This window comes from Trachymyrmex septentrionalis, unplaced genomic scaffold (assembly GCF_001594115.1).
Source record: "Trachymyrmex septentrionalis isolate Tsep2-gDNA-1 unplaced genomic scaffold, Tsep1.0 scaffold60, whole genome shotgun sequence".
Lineage (NCBI taxonomy): Eukaryota > Metazoa > Arthropoda > Insecta > Hymenoptera > Formicidae > Trachymyrmex > Trachymyrmex septentrionalis.
The window spans coordinates 1589034-1611159 of record NW_017305779.1 but is presented as its reverse complement, the minus strand read 5'-3'; the positions used below and the strand labels follow the sequence as shown (position 1 = coordinate 1611159).

Below are 22126 nucleotides of genomic sequence, written 5' to 3'. Positions count from 1 at the left end.
AAATAATATAGAAATTATATATATATATAAGTCCAGTAATACTAATTGATTAGTCATTTATTATGTATAAAGCTTTTTCTTTTTTAAAAACAGCAAGATATATGTAAGTGAATCTTTTTATAATATACATATATTGTTATTTTTAATTGTTCTTTTCTTAATGTTTTAAAATGCTACTTTATAGCACACTGCTTCTATCTTACATAATACATAATAAATATTTTTACTTTTATTTTTTTAAATTTTTGTGTGCAATAATAAGAGAATTAGAATTAAAATTTGTGTAAAAATAATTCCATTAATATTACTTATACAAGGAATACTTTAATACAATAAAGTATGAGAAATGTCGATTTGTAATTAATTATACTTTTCATTATTTTCAGAGTAAATCAATTACCGATGCAGCATATGAATCACTTTGGTATGATTTATCGTTAAATAACAAAAAGATTATACCATTTATAATACTGAGATCTCAAAAGCAACTTGTAATCACGGCAGGAAAAATTACAAATTTATCTTTGGAAACTTTTACGAGTGTAAGATTTCTGAATAACTTTCTAAACGATTGAATAAAAATTTTAACATTTATACAATAAAAGTATATGCGCACACATATGTTTGAAAATAAATTTCCTAAATTTTTTTAGATAATAAAAGCATCAGCATCATACGTATCTATCTTACACGCGATGTATTGACGCGATTATTAACAGATAAATTTGAAGAAATGTATTATTAGTATTATGTTGTATTAGCATAAATAATATTAATATAAAGATATTATTATTAAAAATTACATTAATATTTTTTGTCTTTGGCATTTACATAATTTTTTATATTTCTAATTGAATATTACAACGTAACATTAGAGCAGTTTTCTCTAAAGATACATTTTCCTTTGAATTCAAAATAATTGCCCATATATGATTTAAGCTTCTTGCTGTAACAATATGTATGTGACGTTACATGTTTGTACACTTTAGTATTTTAAATGGATTTATTCTTGCTTTGATAATTCTTATATTTAATACATACACAACACAAAAAAACACACATACAAACAACACAAACAAAACACACAATTTTTTATTAACTTTTATATAACAATTTGTGATACAGAATTATAACTATGATTACTGTTACATTAAAATTCACGTTAAATAATTTCTAGAATTTTGTTGTATACGAATTGACTTTTACATAAGAAGTGTTAAAATATGACACAGATGTTTTAACATTTTTTTCTGAAATACGATAATACATATTCAAAAAATTTTTTCGCTTTGAATACAATGTCGTTATTAGAATTTGTGTAGCGCTTTAAGATTTTGAGTAAATTGAGGTGAAATTGCTCAATCTTGATATTTTTAGGTACTTTTAACATTTTTTTCTGGCAAAAAAAAAACTTGTTTTTTAATGAGTTGTCGGTATCTAAAGGCAATTTATAAGCCTCCAGATAAATTTTAGTTTATGATCATGTGATTTATTTTTACGTTATGGCTGTTTGAATTTTTTGACTTTCTATATGATTCTATATGATTCATAGTACAAGAAAGAAAAATATATACTTAAATATGCCACAGCAAATAAATAATTCTAATTACAATTGTAATTGGAATTATAATAAATAACTATAATAAATTTATACATAAATACCTAGACAAATAAAAAATTATAAGAATTGTTTAATTATAAAGTGCTTTGAAGTCTATAATACCGTCATTTATTAAATTGACAATTTTGCGTAATAAAGTGTATGTATAAAAAAGAAAGAGAAAAAAATGCAATAGGGAGTTTTTGCAATAACGTGAATTCAGATACGGTGTACGCTAAAGTCATGTTATCCTTTTTTTATAATTAGTTATTAAGAAGAAGATAACTTGACTTTAGCGTTCACCATGATAAACGGTATTGCAAAAACCCATAAAAACCTTTAAAAGTTCTTTATTAAATATCGACGGTATTAAATATCGAAACTTTATTCTAGTAGGTCTGAGCATGAGCAGTTTATGTCGGTATATCTATTCGTTTGTGTTTGTAAAGTCGTACTTCTACATTATAATATGTCCAGTTTATTTAAAATTTTTTCAGCTTCCTTTGTAAATATATTCTAAGAAAATGCATTATTTACGTTAGTAGAAGGAATTATACCCATCATTATGATGTTACAGTTTAATGCATCAGAAGAACATATAACGACTTTTTCTCTCTTGGCTCTTTAAAAATTCATGATCAATGTCACGAATACAATTAATTTCCATTATCGAGAAAACCTAATATGTAATTATGAACTTTCAGTTGTTCTATGTTCAATAGTAATGGCAATATTTAGAAAATAATGTACATCCATTTTTTTTGTTAATGACATTGTATCAGCGAAAAAAAATAATTCAATGCACAATACTTCTTATTACTTCATAGTCAAGGTATGTATTATAAAACTGTAAGTGGAATATAAAATGGTTGTAAGATAATCTTATAAATTGCTTCTTCGAATTGATGTTACACTACACAATGTATAATAGTAACTGATTCATATTCATATGAGTGGGGGTATATGCGTGCGCATGGGGACACTCTTGGAAAAATTGTTAGTATCATATCAGTTCTTTCTCATAGTCACAGCGGATAAATGTGTAATCTTCATCCTCGCTTTCTTCAATTTATTTATGAATGATAGCCAAAAATATCTCTGATAAAGACAGTTTGGCTCCGAAAATCGACTTTCGGTTGCTTAATGTATGGCCGGATGTGTCGCATTCCATCTTTCATTGACTGATTTTTATATTGAGTATATATATATATATATATATATATATATATATATAATTATTGTATAGTATTTTCATTATTTACACATACTTAAACACTTCAAGATCAGCGAGCTTTCGAATCTTGTCGATGATTTGTCTTTAACTTAGGTTACAATTTAACAAATTGGCCAATCTATGGTTATACCTACATATTGTCGATAAGATATCACGTAGTGTATGTAATATTAACTTTATTTAAAATCGTCGAATTTATGTATAGATTGCGAAAAATTAGAATTTATAAGTTTGATAATGATAACCAGACTTTTTTTCTAATGAAAAATACATCAATATCACACTTAAATCATTAGTATATATATTGGTTTCGCATAAAATGTTTTTTTATTTGTTACTTGACAAATTAATAACATATTGCAGAGTTTTTCATAAAATTTTGGCTGCTATGGATAGTGACTGGCACAAGTGCATCAATATCAATCAACATTTATAGTGTTATCGCGGCAAGTTCAGTAATTTATTTCTTAGGTGATTACATAAACCAGGTGATTTTATATTTTTAACCAATGATTACAACGTAATTTTACAACAACTTCTATAAAGATACAACTTTTTTTTGAAACTCAACAATCGCCAACAACGATGTTTGAATTTCTCATTGCAACAATATTTTTATGTATATTATTATGGATTCGCGCATTGTATTCTAAATGGAGTAATTTCTAAATGGATTTTTAAACGGAGGTAACTCTTATATTTTGAATCTATATTTTTATATTTTTGTTAATTTCCTAGTAAATACAAATATTACAATTTCACATGCAACAGTGTAACTGTTATGTATGACCAGAAAATGGAAGTAATTAATTAATAACGAAGTTATAAGTTATTTTATTGATGACTTTACTAGTAATTGCGTACTTTTTTTTTGGTAACTGTAACGGTAACGTAGTTAGACTTTTTTGGTAACGATAACAAATTTTATTTTTACTTTTAAAAATCAATACAGTAACGGTAACTTGTTATTTTTTCTACTCGGTAATGAGTAACTGTAACTTATTACTTTTAAAAAATAACTTTCTATTTCCTGTATACAATACATGATACGGCGTTATGTTTATATTGTTGAATGTGAAATTTATGTGACATTAATGTTAATACTATTAATTAGTATTTAGTAAATTTTATGTAACAGAATAATTTATAACATTTTAACAAGATTATAATTATGGATACTTATCAAATTAAATTTTTTCATTGAAATAATTTACAGTGCAATTTTTTTATATATAAATTATTACATTTTTGCGTAAGAAATTATTAAAATATAATTAACGTTTGTATAAAAAAAAATCAAATAATTTAATTTACTCAATAAAAATTTATATAATATATTATCATTATTTATTATATTTGAAACACATTGCTTACAATAATAACATTCTCAAATAATTACAATTTTCGCAAAAACGTAAGCATATATTTTAGCATTCGTAAGCAGACACGTAAGTGGACACGTAAGCAAATATAATGTGTTATTAGTTAATTATACTACAAATTATATTACAAAATATCTTTAAGAATGCTTTTCTTCCACCGTGTCTATATTTGAAATGTTAGTCGAGATATACCATAGAATTATTTCATTTTCCAAGAAAATCGAGAAACTCTTTTTCTTTATTGCGTTAATGAAAATTATTTAAAATACATTATTCATTTTTTAAATAAGATTTTTGGTCTGGGATTTTTTATCGTAATTATAAATTGTGTAATAAATGTGCGTTGATTAGTATCCTATATGTTATTTATTTTTCGTTTTATTGTTTATTGTATTAGGCTATTCATAATAAAACTGGTGTTTTCGTATTAGCGAAAATCGTTCATGCTTATATCGCTGTAACTTGCTTATATGGCTAAAACTTCCATCATTTGTTTTGCCGGGGAACATCTTAGTTTTAAAATAAGTATTTATGTAAATATATAAAAAAACAGTAAATCATAAATATAAAAATGTTTTTACATTTATATGTAGTTATATAGCCATAATAAAATACATGGCTATGGTGAAATACTGATGAAATACATGGAGTTATGATGAAATACTTTTTTTGAAATATTTTAATATACTGTACAAAACATATTATTTAAAACAACTAATATTTTAAGTAAGAATGTTTTTATTCTTAAACAATTATTATTTCATAAAAATAATTCATAGATATGTTATATACTTTTAAATATAATGTTGACATCTCTACTGTAACAAAAGGTTGATAAAATTTTAATAAAATTTATTTATATTTTATTATGTGATTTCTAAAGACAGAAATGTGTAGATAAATATATAAAATATTTTATATTGAAATATTTTAAATTTTATTTTCTTCTTCTCAAGTACTATTAACTTTACAGAAAAAGAGCTAACAGCAAAAGACAAAAATTGTTTATTTTCTTTTTATGAGAATTTTTTCAAAATTTTTTACTACCGTTTATTTTCTCATGTTGGTAAAAATAGCCATACATAAGAAAATACAGTATAAAAAGTTGATAAAAAATTCTAAAAAAATTCTTAAAGCTTTAAAAAGAAGAAAATAAACGATTTTTATCTCTATTTTTCTGTAAAATTGATAGTACTTGAGCAAACAATTATTAAAGATCAATATTCGATTGATTTTTAGTAATTAATTGTTAATTATTGCAAAAATTGCAAAATAGTAGAGGACTTTTCGACTCAGTTTAGTCCGCTATATAAGTACGAAATATTTGGCGGTTATTCTGAACACCCTGCTGGGCATCTGTCATAAATGCTTTATATTAACTTAAACAAAATTGCGATGGTCATTTATTGAAATAATAATGAAATTAATATAAGCCAATAAATATAAAATATTGTTAAGTAATTTAGATTTAAGTTGTTATTAATAGATATTTTCTCTTATTTGTTAATTATCAGAGTAAATTAATTACTTAAATTTAAAATAATCTTTAATATAAAGCAATCAATGTAAAATTAAATAATTTTTGCTGATTTATATTATTATCATTATGTTATATATATTGTATTTTTATTTAAAAGAATATTTACAAAAATCATTGGATGTACTCGCTATTGACTCTCTATTAGAAAATTGTGTATTCAGTACATATAGGCATATTTGAAACTAAATGAACGTCTCCAATTGAATAATTTTGAAATATCTTCCTCAAGCGAGGATGCATAATAACATGTTTCCTAAAATCATTAAGGGATATTACTTGTTATATCGACCCTATTCTGTTGTTCTCCCCTCATATTATTTTTTTAAAGACCAGAAGTGAATTGTACGAACATAATTTAGTTCCGTTCACTTAGAATACAGAACATATAATTACTGTTGTTTTGCTATAAGTTTAATTTTGCTACGTATGTACGTATTAATGGACATATATTTGTCGATGGATTCACGTTGCTAAGATACAAGATCGTAAAAAGAATGGAACTGATAATTATATGAATTGAGTAATACACATTTAGCGATTACATCCGACGTCTTTGTTTCTTTATGAATATTAGATTACGTTCTTAGACTTAACAGAAAATTATAAGATGTCCATACAAATAATGAGGCTCTATCTCGATTTGCTGTTATATGCAATACATAATCGCGATTGATCCATATTTAACATATGCGAGTGGGGATTGACTGCGTAAGATTGAAGAAATTGTCAGTTCTTTTTTAGTTTTTTCTTAAACTAGTGAATAAACGCCGACACTAATCTTTATTTCCTCGTGTTCTCAATACTGATTACGAATGATAGTTACAAGTACTGTCAGTCCAGTGCTGAAGATCGGTCTTCAGATGTTTGGTGTGTGGCCGGGCGAGCATTGGATCCCATATTGGCTAATTTATATATTTAGCATACTGATTGTACAGTACTTCCAATATCGATATGTATTCGAGCACTTCAAGATCAGCGAGCTTTCGAATCTCGTCGATAGCTTACCTGCGGCTTTAGATTACAGCTTAACAATTCTTAAAGTAATCAGTCTTTGGATACATCGTCGGTAAGAAGTGTCGCAAATGTTATCTTCTTCCGTTTAGTTAGAAACATAAAACTATTAGTTATTATTACTATATGCATAAAAAATTATTATTTGAATTAAGTAAATTTAATAATTTAATTTTTAATTTCTTAAATCATATAATATTTTTATTAATTTAAGATTTGAATATATTATTGTTATAGTAAATATTCATTTAAATCGAATAATATGTTATTCTTATGCATTAGTTTCTTATTATACATTATATATATATATATATTATCGGTTAGATCTTATATGAAAGAAAACATATCTTATAATCGATCCAATTAGAATAATACATTATACAGAGTTATTCATCAGCTTCTAACCGCTATGGATAAAGACTGGCGAGAGTGCGTCAATATTGATCACCATTTGTATGTAATGACAATCAAAGCCAATACATCGCATTTTTGTTCTAATATTATGTTTAGTATTAATACAATTGCTGCGATGTCTTATCTCTTAAGCGGTTACGTAATTCGTTTTGTTTATATGTCTGGAGATTACAATAATGATACCTTGCGACAATTACCCATCAAGGTACAATTTCCTTTTGAAACTCAACAATCACCAATTTTTGAGCTGTTGGTCGTAATTTTATTTCTACATGTGATGTTAAATTCGTGCACGCTCTCTATTATAAACGCATTAATTTCTACTCTAGTAAGTTTTTATAAATATTATTTTATTTTAAAAAATGTTGTTTATTAATTAAGACTGATATTAGTATTGACATAAAGAATAAAATTTAATTATTGAAATTACACTTTTCTTGATGTATAAGATTTAGTTATATATACGAATTTTATAACACTCGTTATACAGGTTACGTTATACAAACTTAATTGATATAATTAAGATTTTATATCACTGTTAAATAAATGTAATAATTAGTTAATTCAATATTACTTATAAGCAATCTGCGTGTTAAATTCTGTTTTTTTTTTACACTGAGTAGCTGTTTAAAAAAATATTTCTAATGTTGGAACATTTATAGAAATTTAAGTGTACGTATATTTTTTTTAGGTGTTTCACGTAAGTGGACAAATCGATATATTATGTCAAGAATTTAAAAATCTTTCAGCAAAAATTCTTCTTCATAAAACTTTTACATCTACATTAGCTATATTGATTGAAAGACACAACAGAATTTTTTTATTTTCTGACAAAATTGAGAAACTTTTCTCTTTTATTGCATTAATGCAAGTTATTTGGAATACTTTTATCATATGCAGTTTAGGATTTATTATCATAATTGTGAGTACTGCATTAAATGTTTTATGATCATCATTATAGTTAATTTATTTTATTGTTTACCGAAATAGTCACTTTATGTTGAGACTGGTGTTATTACAATAATAAAAACTATTTTCACTTATCTTGCTGTGATAGTGGAAGTTTTCATCTTATGCTTTGCAGGAGAATATCTAAATTTCAAGGTAAGCATGTGGAAATTATCTGCAAGTATGATATATTTAATTTAATATGATTATACATAAATATTTATTAAATAAAGATATGTAATGTGTACAAGAAGTGTATCTTAATTTATATTTAAATTTAAATTGTGCATCTAACAAAGCGAGCCTAAGTACGATGCATCACGTCGTGTTTTGGAATGTATACTTCTTTGAAAAAATTAGTGAGCTTATTAGCACGAAGCTAGATATGTGAGCAAAAAAGTTCATTTAGCTTCTTGTAATAATAACAGTGTAGTATTTAAAATTGCTATAATATTACATAGTAATACATCGATAATGTTGGATATATTTATTGCTGCAATTTTAAGTATAGGCAAAAATTTATCGCAGAAATATTTCTGCAATACTGTAATAATATCCAAGTAATATTAATGCTTAAAGAATGTTATGTACCTCTATCTTAATTTTTATACTGAATAATAAAAAGTTATATTGTCAAAATACATCTTAGTTAGCATAAAATAATTTTTTGGAAACAAGTCCTCAAATAAAATTTAGTCAGAAATGTATAAAGGCAACTGTTCGATATACATTAATATAACTGAAATAATTTACATTTTTAGTATTGGTAATGTATATCGGAATATTATATTCGTCACTGAATCTTATTTAAGGAGTCGTTTTCAAAAAATCATTTTAGGTAAAATCATCCGAAAATCAGTAAAAGAACATATAATGATGCACTTTTTATTCTATTCTATCTGGTTAGAGAAATTGAACTATTTTGCTTCCATCTATCGGCGATGCCGCGGTGCCGATCATAATAAAACGTTGTAGTATTTGAATGATATTGCAGAATCTAATAAAATATCACATTGTAATACACATTAGTAAAATTACTGCAATATATTGTAATATTTTACAATGCATCATTTTAGTAATATTTTTCTAATATTGCATTACAAGTTGTAATATTACTGCAATATTGTAATGTCATAATATTACTGAATATTATATACGGTATGCGGTGTGAAACGCTGATGCATAAAAATTATAAATTTTTTATCAAGAAAGAAGTAAATCCTCGGAAATATGTAGGAGAATAAAGGCGTTTGATGAGGAAATGTTGTAGAAAACAAGTATCTATAAATAAGGCTTTCAAAGAAGATTCACAACACAGAATGAAGCACATTCCTGATGCTCAAAAACATCGACAATGGCAGAGAATGTTAATCAAATTGATGAGCTTGTTCAATGCTGATCAGTGCATTACTGTGCGAGATAAAGCTTTAATTTTGAAATATTTCCGCGGGTTTTATTCCTTTTTTAATAAATTTAATTATTGCTTTGTCTCATATTTGGATGAACTTCTTCTTCACATATGATTGTCATTTCTACCAAACTTTGAACTAGCAAGTCTACAATTTTGTTTAAAAAAGTACACATTGCATACACAGAATGTTAGATACATGATGCAGACCGCATTTGCACAAGTCTCATTATTTGGGCATACAATTTAATTTAGAATTTGAATTTTTACGCCTCATAATAATAATAAATTTTTCATAATAATAAGTCTTATAATAATAACATTTTTCAAATGTAAAATAATATAAACATTAACCCAATACTATGATTATGAATTAACTATTGCATTTATTTTGAGTAAGGTTTCTTTTATTTTAAAAATAAAATACATTTTTATTATGTATATTATTATTATTATTATTAATTTTATTCTAAAAGTTTTAGAGGAATCAGAAATAGCAGAAAGAAACGAAAACGGAAAAGACAAATGATAGGAATTAACTTATCAGAACAACTTCCTTACATTGTTTTTCTTTTTATAATTGAATTTTACATGAAAAATATATTTATGGAACAGAACGCAAAATACATAACTTACGAAAAGAACGGCTACAGTTGCCATGACCAAAAGTTTCCAATACATATTTAGTTACAAGAATTATAAAACAAATATCTATGTATGGTACATCTTACGTTATTACAATCAAATGTATTGATGGGCGAAAAAGTATCATTTTTTCCAATTGTGACAATCATAACATTTTGTTCGTGTAAGATGATATATCAATCACTCAACATGATAAAGTAATAATTATTTATACAAAACATTAGGTATTTAGCAATGTTAATATCATCCCAAAGTGCAAATCTGCTTTTTATCACTGCTATCAAATCTTTGTCCAGTTATCCTTTATTATAATTTATATTTTTTATTTTATTTTCTGCAATAATTATATTTATTAATAAAAGATTTATAAAATTTATTAATAGTAAATATTTATTTAACCTATTATAAAAATATTTTCGTCGTTGTCCATATAAATTAACATCTATGTTTATATTAAATTAACATCTACGTTTGCATTGCAAGGTTGATCCATATAATTTGATACTGCTTTAAGAACCAATCATAATTATCAAAATTTAATAATATATAAATATCATTAATTGTTAAAATATTTAATATTTTGTAGATATACTACAATTAATTCTATGCTGACGGATTAATGTAACATTCTATTGTACGTCATTAAGATCTTTCTGTTCCGTAAACTTCGTATTCTCATGTGTAATCCTGTTATAAAACAATATAACGTAATTTTTCTGATTGGTTAACCCCTACCATTTGTCATTTTTGTTCTATTCCATTATTGCTGACTTTATATGACCGCATGCTTTCAATGCTATTTAGCTTCGTTGCTTTTATTTCCTAGGAGACAGTATATCTTTTTATAAATAAACTTTTTCAAATTTTTTTATTTAATTGACATAATAAAAAAATTAAGGGAACTTTGATATTTAAACAAAGAAAACTTTTATACAATATTTGTTTCAACGAGAAAGAATTATTATTAGTCATTTTTTATGTTATTATTTTCAGAGTAAATCAATCGCCAATGCAGCATATGAATCACTGTGGTATGATTTACTATCAAAACAAAAGAAAATTATAATATTCGTAATAATGAGATCTCAAAAACAAGTCATAATCACGGCAGGAAGAATCACGAGTTTATCTTTGGAAACTTTCACGAACGTAAGATTAATTGAATATTTTTTAAGTTAAATAAAGTTTTATGAATTTTTCAAGACATACATCTTAGTAAATTACTTTTTTAAATTCTTTTTAGATCTTAAAAGCGTCAGCATCATACGTATCTGTTTTACATGCAATGTATTGATGTTAACAAATAATGATTTAGTTAAAATTGTGATGTTTTTAGTATTATTAGTATAACATGTTAATATAGAGAATTATTATATTATTAAATTTCTTTCGATAAATTAATGGTGTTGAATATTTATATTATTTTAAGATTTATAGATCTTTAAATTGTGAATCTAGAAAATTTATGATGGTTTAAAATTTATATAGATTTGTAGATTGTATAATTTAGAATTAAATTAAATTAAATTTAAATATAAATGTTCGTAAGATATCTAAATATCTGCTATTTTCTTACGTTTAACCTTGCATAATAAAATATTTTCTTATTTAGAAAGAAAAAAATAAGAAATAGAAAAAAAGGAATGTATTTTTGGATAATAGAATTAAATACCGAGATTTTAGTTTAGATGAGCACGTGTAGTTTATGTCAGCACATCCGTATATTTACGTTTGTATATAATTAAACTTCTGTAATACGTCTAGGTGATTTTGAATTTTTTATGCATATTTTCTGAGAATACTTGAAAATTTTATATTTTAAAAATATATAATATTATATATTTGTAAAACATTTGATTTTTGTAAGTTATTCCAATTTTTTATTTATTTTTTTATGAGAAAAAATTTAAAAAAAGGATTTTAAAGCCGTTTGTATTATCGATTAAATTTTAATTTCTGTGTAACATTTTTTCTCTGTTACAGATTTGAAAATTCTTTTCCAGGATTAAACTATACGCATTAATACATGTCTGTGAAGTGGAGTTTATGAAAACAACTAAAAATTTTTCTTAAAATTCCAATTTAAAAATTTTTTGTCGTTTTCTCACAAACTCCATCTCACAGACCCGTATTAATGCGTATAGTTTAATTCTAGAAAAAGATTTTCGAATCTGTAAAAGAGAAAAAACGTAAGTGTTATACAAAAATTATGATTTAGTCGATAATAGTCAGACGCTTTAGGATCTCCTTAAATACTATACTTTGTACCTATCTTTGTTTAAGAGGCATGACTTTACGAGCATAGCATGGCCCACCTCACCTTAACCAATAGACGTACGACTTTCCACTGATTGAGAATTAAATTGTTATTAATAGTTGATATCTGTTATTTGTCAGTTATTAGTAAATAAATAATTAAATTAAAAATTACCTTTAACGAAAAACAACTGATATAAAAACAAATAATTTTTATTTACTTAATAATATTACGTTACGTTGCATATTTTTATTCACTAAACAATACAGACACGTACTACGTGCATGTTACAATATTTAACTTTTAATATTATATATTTATACACTTATAATAATTTAATTTTTGTGTGTGTGTGTGTGTGTGTGTGTGTGTTTTGAGTTGTCAAAACATGTGTTGAAAATTAATTTTGTAATACAAAGAAAAAAACTAACCAGAATCACGGAAAAAAGGCAACAATTCCATTATCGATTTAGTACTTAAATTTTATTGCAGGAAAAGGAATATTTCTGCGGAGAATTGGATGTTCTCGGACATTGACTTTTTATTAACAAGTAATGTATTCAGTACGTATAGACACGTATCCTGTAGGATATAGGCACATTTGAAACTAAATATTTATGACGTCTTTAATTGAACAATTTTTTTTAATTTTAAAATGTCTTGTTTAGGTGAGGATGAATCCTCGTCATGTCATTCTTAGAAGCATTAAGGGATATTTGTCATTTTGCCCTTACTCTGTTGTTCTCCCCTTACATTATTTCTTTGAAGACCAGAAATTGAACGGCATGCGTATAATTCAGTTCCATTTGCATAGAATACATAATATGTAATTATCGTCGTTCTGCTATAAGTTTAATAACTTTTGCTGTACATGTACAGAGCGTAATAAACATTCATTTATTTTTTTTTCGAAGAAGTTGCTAAGAGATAAGTTTAAAAAAAAAGGAACTGACAATTACGTATCAAATTATAAATTTAACGGATAAGTTCGATATTTTTTTTATTTTATGGATATTAGAATATCAGCGTTCTTAGACTATGAACAGAAAATTATGCCATGCCCATAAAAAAATAAGCTCTATCTTGATTTGCTGTTATATGCCATGTATAATGACAATTGATTCATACTTACGAGGGTAGGGATAAACCGCATAGAGTTGCATTTGAAAAAATCGTCAGTGCACTTTTAGTTCTTTCTTAAACCGAAGTGCCAGATAAATGTGTTGACATTGATCTTCATTTCCTTGTGTTCTTAATATTGATTACGAATGATAGTAACGAGTACTGTGAGTCCGCTGCTGAAGATCGGTCTTCGACTGCTTGGTGTGTGGCCGGGTGTGTCGTATTGTATCCCATATTGGCTAATTTATGTATTTAGCATACTGATTGTACAGTACTTCCAATATCAATACGTATTCGAGCATTTCAAGATCAGTGAGCTTTCAAATCTCGTTGATAGTCTACCCGCGGCTTTAGATTACAGTTTAACAATGATTAAAGTAATCACTCTTTGGATACATCGTCGGTAAGATGTCTAGCTGCAAACGTTAGCTTCTTCCATCTAGTTTGAGACATAAAACATATTATTTCTTAGTTATTAGTACACGCATAAAAAATTTGTTTAAATTAAGTAAATTTGATACCTTAATTTTTAATTGCTTAAATTACATAACATGTTTATTAACTAAAAATTTAAATGCATCATTATTGTTATAGTCACTATTTATTTAAATCGAGTAATATGCTATTTTTATAAATATATTAGTTTCTTATTATATATATATATTATCGGTTCAAATCATATATAAACGAAACATGTTTTATAATTAGTCCAATTAGAATAACGTATTGTACAGAGTCATTCATCAGCTTCTAACTACTATGGATAAAGACTGGCGAGAGTGCGCCAATATTAATCAACATTTGTATGTAATGACAGTCAAAGCCAATAAATCGCATTTTTGTTCTAATATTATGTTTAGCATTAATACAATTGCGACGGTATTGTACTTTTTGAGTTACGGTTACGCAGTTCGTTTTGTATATCCGTCCGGAGATTACAATAATACCTTGCGGGAGCTTCCCATTAGGGTACAATTTCCCTTTGAAACTCCACAATCACCAATTTTTGAGCTGCTGGTCGTAATTCAATTTGTACATGTGATGTTAATTGGGTGGACGCTCTTTATTATAAACGCATTAATTTCTACTCTTGTAAGTCTCACCATATAAATATTATTTTTTTAAATAAAGTTATTTAATGGCTTGACATTAGCATTGTCATAAAGAACAAAATTTAATTATTAAAATTATATTTTTCTTGACTTATATAAGATTTATTTGTACACGAATTATTATACTTGTTATACATGTTATGTTACACTTAATTTGACATAATTAAGATTTTATATTATTGTTACATAAATATAATAATTAGTTAATTGAATACTATTTATAAGCAATCTATATTTTGTATTCTGTTTTTCCTTATAACGAGTAAATGTTTACTTAAGTATTTCTAATAGTTGGAACATGTATAGAAACTTAAATATACGTATATTTGTAGGTGTTTCACGTAAGTGGACAAATCGATATTTTATGTCAAGAATTTAAAAATATTTCTACAAAAGTTCTTCCTCATAAAACTTCTGCATTGGCTATACTGATTGAAAGGCACAATAGAATTTTCTTGTTTTGTGATAAAATTGAAAAACTTTTTTCCTTTATTGCGTTAATGCAAGTTGTCTGGAATACTTTTATAATATGCAGTCTAGGATTTATTATCATAATTGTGAGTACTGCGTTAAATGTTTTGTGATTAATATTAGATTTAATTAATTTGTTCTTATTATTTATCAAAATAGTCATTTTATATTGAGACTGGTGGCATTACAATAGTAAAAATTACTTTTACCTATCTTGCTATAATAGTGGAAGTTTTTGTGTTATGCTTTGCAGGAGAATATTTGAATTTCAAGGTTAGTATAAGCATCTACAATGTGAAAATTATCTACAAATATAACATTTAATTTAATATTAGTAGTAGATAAAATATTTATTAAATAAAGACATAACATTAGTAATATATACAAGGGGTGTAGCTTAATTTGAATTTAGTTTAAATTTAAATTTAAATTATACTCGTAAATTACGAGGCAAGTATCCGAGTGCCCCGTGTATCAAGTTGTGTTCTCGAATGTACGTATTTTCTTGAAAAAATTGGTGAACTTATTAGCGCAAAATTCTATAGACATGAGCAAAGAAGTTTATTGAAGCCACATACAATTTGCAATATTGTAGTAATATTTCAAAATTGCAGTAATATTACATGCTAATCTTGCTGCTGTATAAATAATATTGCGTATAAATATTGCTGCATTATTAAATATCTGCGATAATATTTTTGCAATACTGTAATAATATTCTAGTAATATTAACGACTAAAAAATGTCATGTACTACTAATTTAATTTTTATATTAAACAACAAAAAATTATATTGTCAAAATATATTATATTTATTATAACTTAGTATAAAATGACTTTGCATTGCTTGTGCAACTCAGTTACGAAACAACGTAATGTAATTGTTCTGATTAATTAACCATTTGTTTCTTTTTGTCCCATTTCGTTATGTCTGACTTCATATTATCGTATGCTTACAATACTATTGTACAATATTTATCTTCTGATGCTTTTATCTTTTATAATAAATGAGATATTCTTATACATAAATATTTTCAAATTTGTTTACTTATTAATTTATAGTAATAAGGAAATGAAGGAAACTTTGACATTTATACAAAAAAGACTTTTTCATAATATTTGTTTCAATAAAAAGTGTTATTAACTCCTCATTCTTATATTATTAGTTTTTGTTATATTATTATTTTCAGAGTAAATCAATCGCTAATGCAGTATATGAATCACTGTGGTACGATTTACTGATAAATCAAAAGAGAACTTTAACATTCATAATAATGAGATCTCAAAAACAAATCATGATTACGGCAGGAAGAATTACGAGTTTATCTTTGGAAACTTTCACGAGCGTAAGATTAATTGGATATTTTTTTAATTAAATATAATTTTATGCCTTTTTTCAAGAAATATAATTTAGTAAATTAATTTTTGAAATTTTTTTTAGATCTTAAAAGCGTCAGCATCATACGTATCTGTTTTACATGCGATGTATTGATGTTTTAACAGATAATGATTTAGTTGAAATTGTTCTTAGTATAACATATTAATATAGAGAATTATTATATTATTAAACTATATTATTATATTATTGCTTTTGATAAATTAATAGTGTTGAGTATTTATGCTATTTTAAGATTTATAGATTTGTAGATTGTACAATATAGAATTATATTTAATTTAATTTAAATTTTAATATTCGTAAAATATCTAAATATGTTATTTTCTTATGTTTAATCTTGCATGATAAAATATTTTCTTACTTAGGAAGAAGAAAAAGAGAAATAGAAAAAAAATATCTTTTCTTTGGATCAATTGAATTAAATATATAATATAATATATATCGAGACTTTATTTTTTATCTTAGCATGTGTAGTTAAATTTATGTCAGCACATCCGTATATTTGTGTTTGCATATAATTGAACTTCTATAATATTAGTTGATTTTAATATTTTCTTTTTCATACGTTTTCCGAGAATATATATATACATACTTGAAAATTTATCTTATATTTTAAACATAAATATTTGTAACACAATTGATTTTTATAAGTTATTACGATTTTTTAATTCTTTTTTTATGAGATTTAAAATTCAAAGTTAAAGGGATCCTAAAGTCTGTATTACTAACTAAACCATATAATTGTTTGTATAACAATTACTTTTTTCTCTTTTACTGATTTGAAAATCCTTTATCAACATTAAAGTATACACATTAATACGTGATTGTAAAATGGAGTCTATTCTGAGAATTAAAAATTTTAAAATTGAGATCTTTTTTTTTATTTCTTAGTCTAATACGGCACTTCAGAGATATCATGCCGTGACAACATTTACATTATGTAAAAGATGTGCATTCTGTACTTATTAAATAGTAGTCCACAGATTAGTAGTTTGCATAAAGAAATAGCGTGTAGTTCTCAAAATTAGACTTAGACAACTAATTAAAATGTAATTGTTAAACAAAAATTTATGCGTATGTGGCATACGTGAGTGAGATAATAAAGTAGTGATGTATCGATGACACATAAATCATCTGTGCGTAAATGCTATTTACAATATACAATAACTAATTGTCTTTAGAATCCCAAATAACATTCAATAGCCGCCGCTCGTTATTTATTAAAAAGTTATTAATAAAAAAGTTAAATATAAGTTAAAAATCTTTTAATATTATTATACACTCACACATAATAATTTAATTTTTGTGAGTTGTCAAAATGTCATTGAGAGGTAATTTCGTAGAACAGAGCAAAATAAATAATTAGAATCAAAAAAGGAAAAAAGACAACAAAGTACTCGATTATTAATTTAGTGTAGCATTTAAATTTTATTATAGAAAAAATGATATTTCTGCAAAGAACGTTGGATGTTTTTGGACATTGATTCTTTATTAATACGTAATGTATTCAATTCGTATAGATATGTATTCTGTTGGATATAGACTTATTTAAAATTAAATGTTTATGAAGTCTTTAACTAAACAATTTTTTTTCAATTTTAAAATATCTTATTTAAGTGAGGATGCATAATATCATTCTTAGAAGCATTAAGGGATATTTATCATTTCACCCTTACTCTGATCTTCTTTTACATAATTTCTTCAAAGATTAGAAATTGAACTCCATGAAAATAATCAATTCCATTTGCATAGAATACATAACATGTAATTATTGCCGTTTTGCTATAACTTTAATGACTTTTGCTGTGTATGTACAGAACGTAGTGGACATTTCTTTATTTTTCGAAGGAGTATTGCTAAGAGACAAGTTCGTAGAAAACAAGGAACTGACAATTACGCATCGAATTATAAATTTAGCGGATAAGTCCGATATTTTTTTTATTTTATGTGGATATTAGAATATCAGCATTCTTAGATTATGAACAGAAAATGATACGATGGCCATAAAAAAATGAGCTCTATCTTGATTTGCTGTTATATGCCATATATAATGACGATTGATTCATACTTACAAGGGTAGGGATAGACTGCATGGGGTAGCATTTGAAAAAACCGTCATTGCTCTTTCAGTTCTTTCTTAAACCGGAGTGCCAGATAAATGTACCGACATTGATCTTCATTTCTTCGTGTCCTCAATACTGATTACGAATGATAGTAACGAGTACTGTGAGTCCGCTGCTGAAGATCGGTCTTCGACTGCTTGGTGTGTGGCCTGGTGTGTCGTATTGCATTCCATATTGGCTAATTTATGTATTTAGCATACTGATTGTACAGTACTTCCAATATCAATACGTGTTCGAGCACTTCAAGATCAGCGAGCTTTCGAATCTCGTCGATAGTTTACCCGCGGCTTTAGATTACAGTTTAACAATGATTAAAGTAATCACTCTTTGGATACATCGTCGGTAAGATGTGTAGCTGCAAACTGTGTGCAAATGTGTTAGCTTCTTCCATCTAGTAAATTTGATAACTAGGTTTTTAATTTCTCTAAAATCATATAATATATCTATTAACTTAGAATTTAAATACATTATTATTATTACAGTTAATATTTAACCGAGTAATATGCTATTTTTATGAATGTATTAGTTTCTTATTATACATATATATTATCAGTTAGATGTTATATAAATGAAATGTGTCTTATAATCGGTCCAATTAGAATAACGCATTATACAGAATCATTCATCAGCTTCTAACTACTATGGATAAAGACTGGCGAGAGTGCGTCAATATCGATCAACATTTGTATGTAATGACAATCAAAGCTAATACATCGCATTTTTGTTCTAATATTATGTTTAGTATTAATACAATTGCTACGGTGTTGTACTTTTTGAGTTACGGATACGCAGTTCGTTTTGTATATCCGACCGGAAATTACAATAACACCTTGCGGGAGCTTCCCATTAGAGTACAATTTCCTTTTGAAACTCCACATTCACCAATTTTTGAGCTGTTGGTCATAATTCAATTTCTACATGTGATGTTAAATGCATGGACGCTTTTTATTCTAAATGCATTAATTTCTGCTCTTGTAAGTCTCACCATATATAAATATTATTTTTTTAAAACAAAGTTGTTTAATGGCTTGTGACATCAGTATTGACATAAAGAACAAAATTTAATTATTAAAATTATATTTTTTTGATTTATATATAAGATTTACATGAATTTGTACACGAATTACTACACTCGTTATACATGTTACATTATACAAACTTAATTTAATCAAAATTTTATATCACTGTTAAGTAAAAGGTAATAATTAGATAATTGAATACTACTTATAAGCAATCTATATTTTATATTCTGTTTTGCTTTATAACGAGTAACTGTTTGCATAAGTATTTTTAATAGTTGGAACATGTATAGAAATTTAAGTATACGTATATTTGTAGGTGTTCCATGTAAGTGGACAAATCGATATATTATGTCAAGAATTTAAAAATATTTCTACAAAAGTTCTTCCTCATAAAACTTCTACATCTGCATTAGCTATACTGATTGAAAGGCACAACAGAATCTTTTTCTTTTCTGACAAAATTGAGAAACTTTTTTCTTTTATTGCGTTAATGCAAGTTGTTTGGAATACTTTTATAATATGCAGTCTAGGATTTATTATCATAATTGTAAGTACTGCATTAAGTATCTTGTAATCAATATTAAAGTTAATTAATTTGATCTTGTTTATCGAAATAGTCATTTTATATTGACACTGGTGGTATTACAATAGTAAAAATTACTTTCACTTATCTTGCCGTGGTAGTGGAAGTTTTCATCTTATGCTTTGCAGGAGAATATTTAAATTTCAAGGTTAGTAAGTATGTGGAAATTATCTGCAAGTATGACATATTTAATTTAATTATATATATATATATATATATATATATATATAATTATATATATATGTAGATAAAGTATTTATTAAATAAAGACATAACGCCAATGTGTACGAAGTATGTTAATTTAAATTCAATTTAAATTTAAATTTTAATTATGTTCTTAAATTATGAGGCAAATGCCCGAGTGCGTATTACGTCGTGTTCTGTAATGTATAATATGTATTTTCTTGAAAAATTGGTGGTTAATAATGTTGCGTATAAATATTACTGCATTATTAATTATCTGCAAAAATTTATTGCAGAAATATTTGTGCAATACTTTGATAATATTCTAGTAATATTAATGGCTACAAAATGTCATGTACTACTAATTTAATTTTTATACATAATAACTTTAATACTTAAAATAATTTTATACTTAATAACAAAAAATTATATTGTCAAAATACATCTTATTTAAGTTAGTTATGAAATAATGTTTACATTTCACATGTATAACTCAGTTACGAAACGATGTAACTTAGTTATTTTTTTAATTGGTTTACTTATCATTTTTCTTTTTTTGTTTTATTTCGTTATATCTAACTTTATGTTATCGTATGCTTACAGTGCTACTTAGCTTTATTGCTTTTATTTTATAATAAACGGTATATCTTTCTTATATATAAACTTTTTTCAAATTTCTTTAATTTACAAATTACTTTTTAATTTACAAAAATAAAAAATGTAGGAAACTTTAACATTTATACAAAGAAAACTTTTTCATAATATTTGTTTTAATAAGGAAAAATTATTAACAATATTAGTTATTTTTATATTATTATTTTAAGAGTAAATCAATCGCTAATGCAGTATATGAGTCGCTGTGGTACGATTTACTGACAAATCAAAAGAGGACTTTAACATTCATAATAATGAGATCTCAAAAACAAGTCATGATCACGGCAGGGAGAATCACGAACTTATCGTTGGAAACTTTCACGAGCGTAAGTTTAGAAAACATTTTTTTGATAGTTAAATAAAATTGTATGCACTTTCTGAAAAATACACATTTCTAAATTAATTTTTAAAATTTCTTTTAGATCTTAAAAGCATCAGTATCATACGTATCTGTTTTACATGCAATGTATTGATGTTAACAATTAGTGATTTAGTTGAAATCACGATGTTATTATTATTATTAGTATAACATGTCAATTTACACAATTATATTATTAAATAACTTTCGATAAATTAATAGTGTTAAGAATTTATGCTGCTTTAATATTTATATATCTATAGATTGTGCAATCTAGAATATTTATGATGGTTTAAGATTTATAGATTGTACAATCTAAAATTATATTTAATTTAATTTAAATTTAAATATTCGTATCTGTTTTTTTTTATGTATAACCTTATATGTTAAAATATTTTTTTACTCAGAACGAAGAAAAAAAGAAATAGAAAAAAAGGAATGTACCTTTCCATTGTGTCCAATATCGAGACTTTATTTTAGATCTAGAGCACGTGTAGTTTATGTTAGCATATTCGTATGTTTATATTTGTATATAATTCAAAGTTAATCATTCTTGTAAATATTTTTACACAAAGTACCGTTGTATAAAAATTTTCGTTAAAATGAATAACTGGGATAAATAGAAAGATTTTATCTTTCTATTTATCCCAGTTATTCATTTTGA

The 22126-nt window shown here is 25.3% G+C and overlaps 3 protein-coding genes across 3 annotated transcripts in view; all 3 read left to right on the top strand.

The window, feature by feature from the left end:
- The window catches only part of LOC108752498 (odorant receptor 4-like), a 1125-nt gene extending 421 nt beyond the window's left edge, over window positions 1-704 (top strand). The window contains exons 3-4 of the mRNA XM_018493343.1: window positions 387-542; window positions 654-704. Of these exons, the coding sequence (XP_018348845.1) occupies window positions 387-542; window positions 654-704 (207 nt within the window). The remainder of the gene's footprint in view (window positions 1-386; window positions 543-653) is intronic.
- Window positions 705-7977: 7273 nt separating this feature from the next.
- LOC108752539 (odorant receptor 4-like) lies at window positions 7978-11476 on the top strand. The gene is made up of 4 exons (XM_018493391.1): window positions 7978-8103; window positions 8172-8285; window positions 11176-11331; window positions 11426-11476. Exons 1-4 carry the CDS (start codon window positions 8047-8049, stop codon window positions 11474-11476), a joined length of 378 nt encoding a protein of 125 aa, XP_018348893.1. The 5' UTR covers window positions 7978-8046.
- Window positions 11477-15173: 3697 nt separating this feature from the next.
- Window positions 15174-16635, top strand: LOC108752542 (odorant receptor 30a-like). Its single transcript, XM_018493395.1, has 3 exons — window positions 15174-15230; window positions 16334-16489; window positions 16585-16635. Exons 1-3 carry the CDS (start codon window positions 15174-15176, stop codon window positions 16633-16635), a joined length of 264 nt encoding a protein of 87 aa, XP_018348897.1.
- The last annotated feature ends 5491 nt before the right edge of the window (window positions 16636-22126 follow it).

Excerpts from the sequence above, each read along its gene's own strand:
- LOC108752539 (XM_018493391.1), top strand. The coding sequence starts at position 8,047 with ATGCAAGTTATTTGGAATACTTTTATCATATGCAGTTTAGGATTTATT. Across the intron at positions 8,104-8,171 it reads TAGGATTTATTATCATAATT|TCACTTTATGTTGAGACTGG; the intron begins GTGAGTACTGCA and ends TTACCGAAATAG. Across the intron at positions 11,332-11,425 it reads CTTTGGAAACTTTCACGAAC|ATCTTAAAAGCGTCAGCATC; the intron begins GTAAGATTAATT and ends AATTCTTTTTAG.
- LOC108752542 (XM_018493395.1), top strand. The coding sequence starts at position 15,174 with ATGCAAGTTGTCTGGAATACTTTTATAATATGCAGTCTAGGATTTATT. Across the intron at positions 15,231-16,333 it reads TAGGATTTATTATCATAATT|AGTAAATCAATCGCTAATGC; the intron begins GTGAGTACTGCG and ends TATTATTTTCAG. Across the intron at positions 16,490-16,584 it reads CTTTGGAAACTTTCACGAGC|ATCTTAAAAGCGTCAGCATC; the intron begins GTAAGATTAATT and ends AATTTTTTTTAG.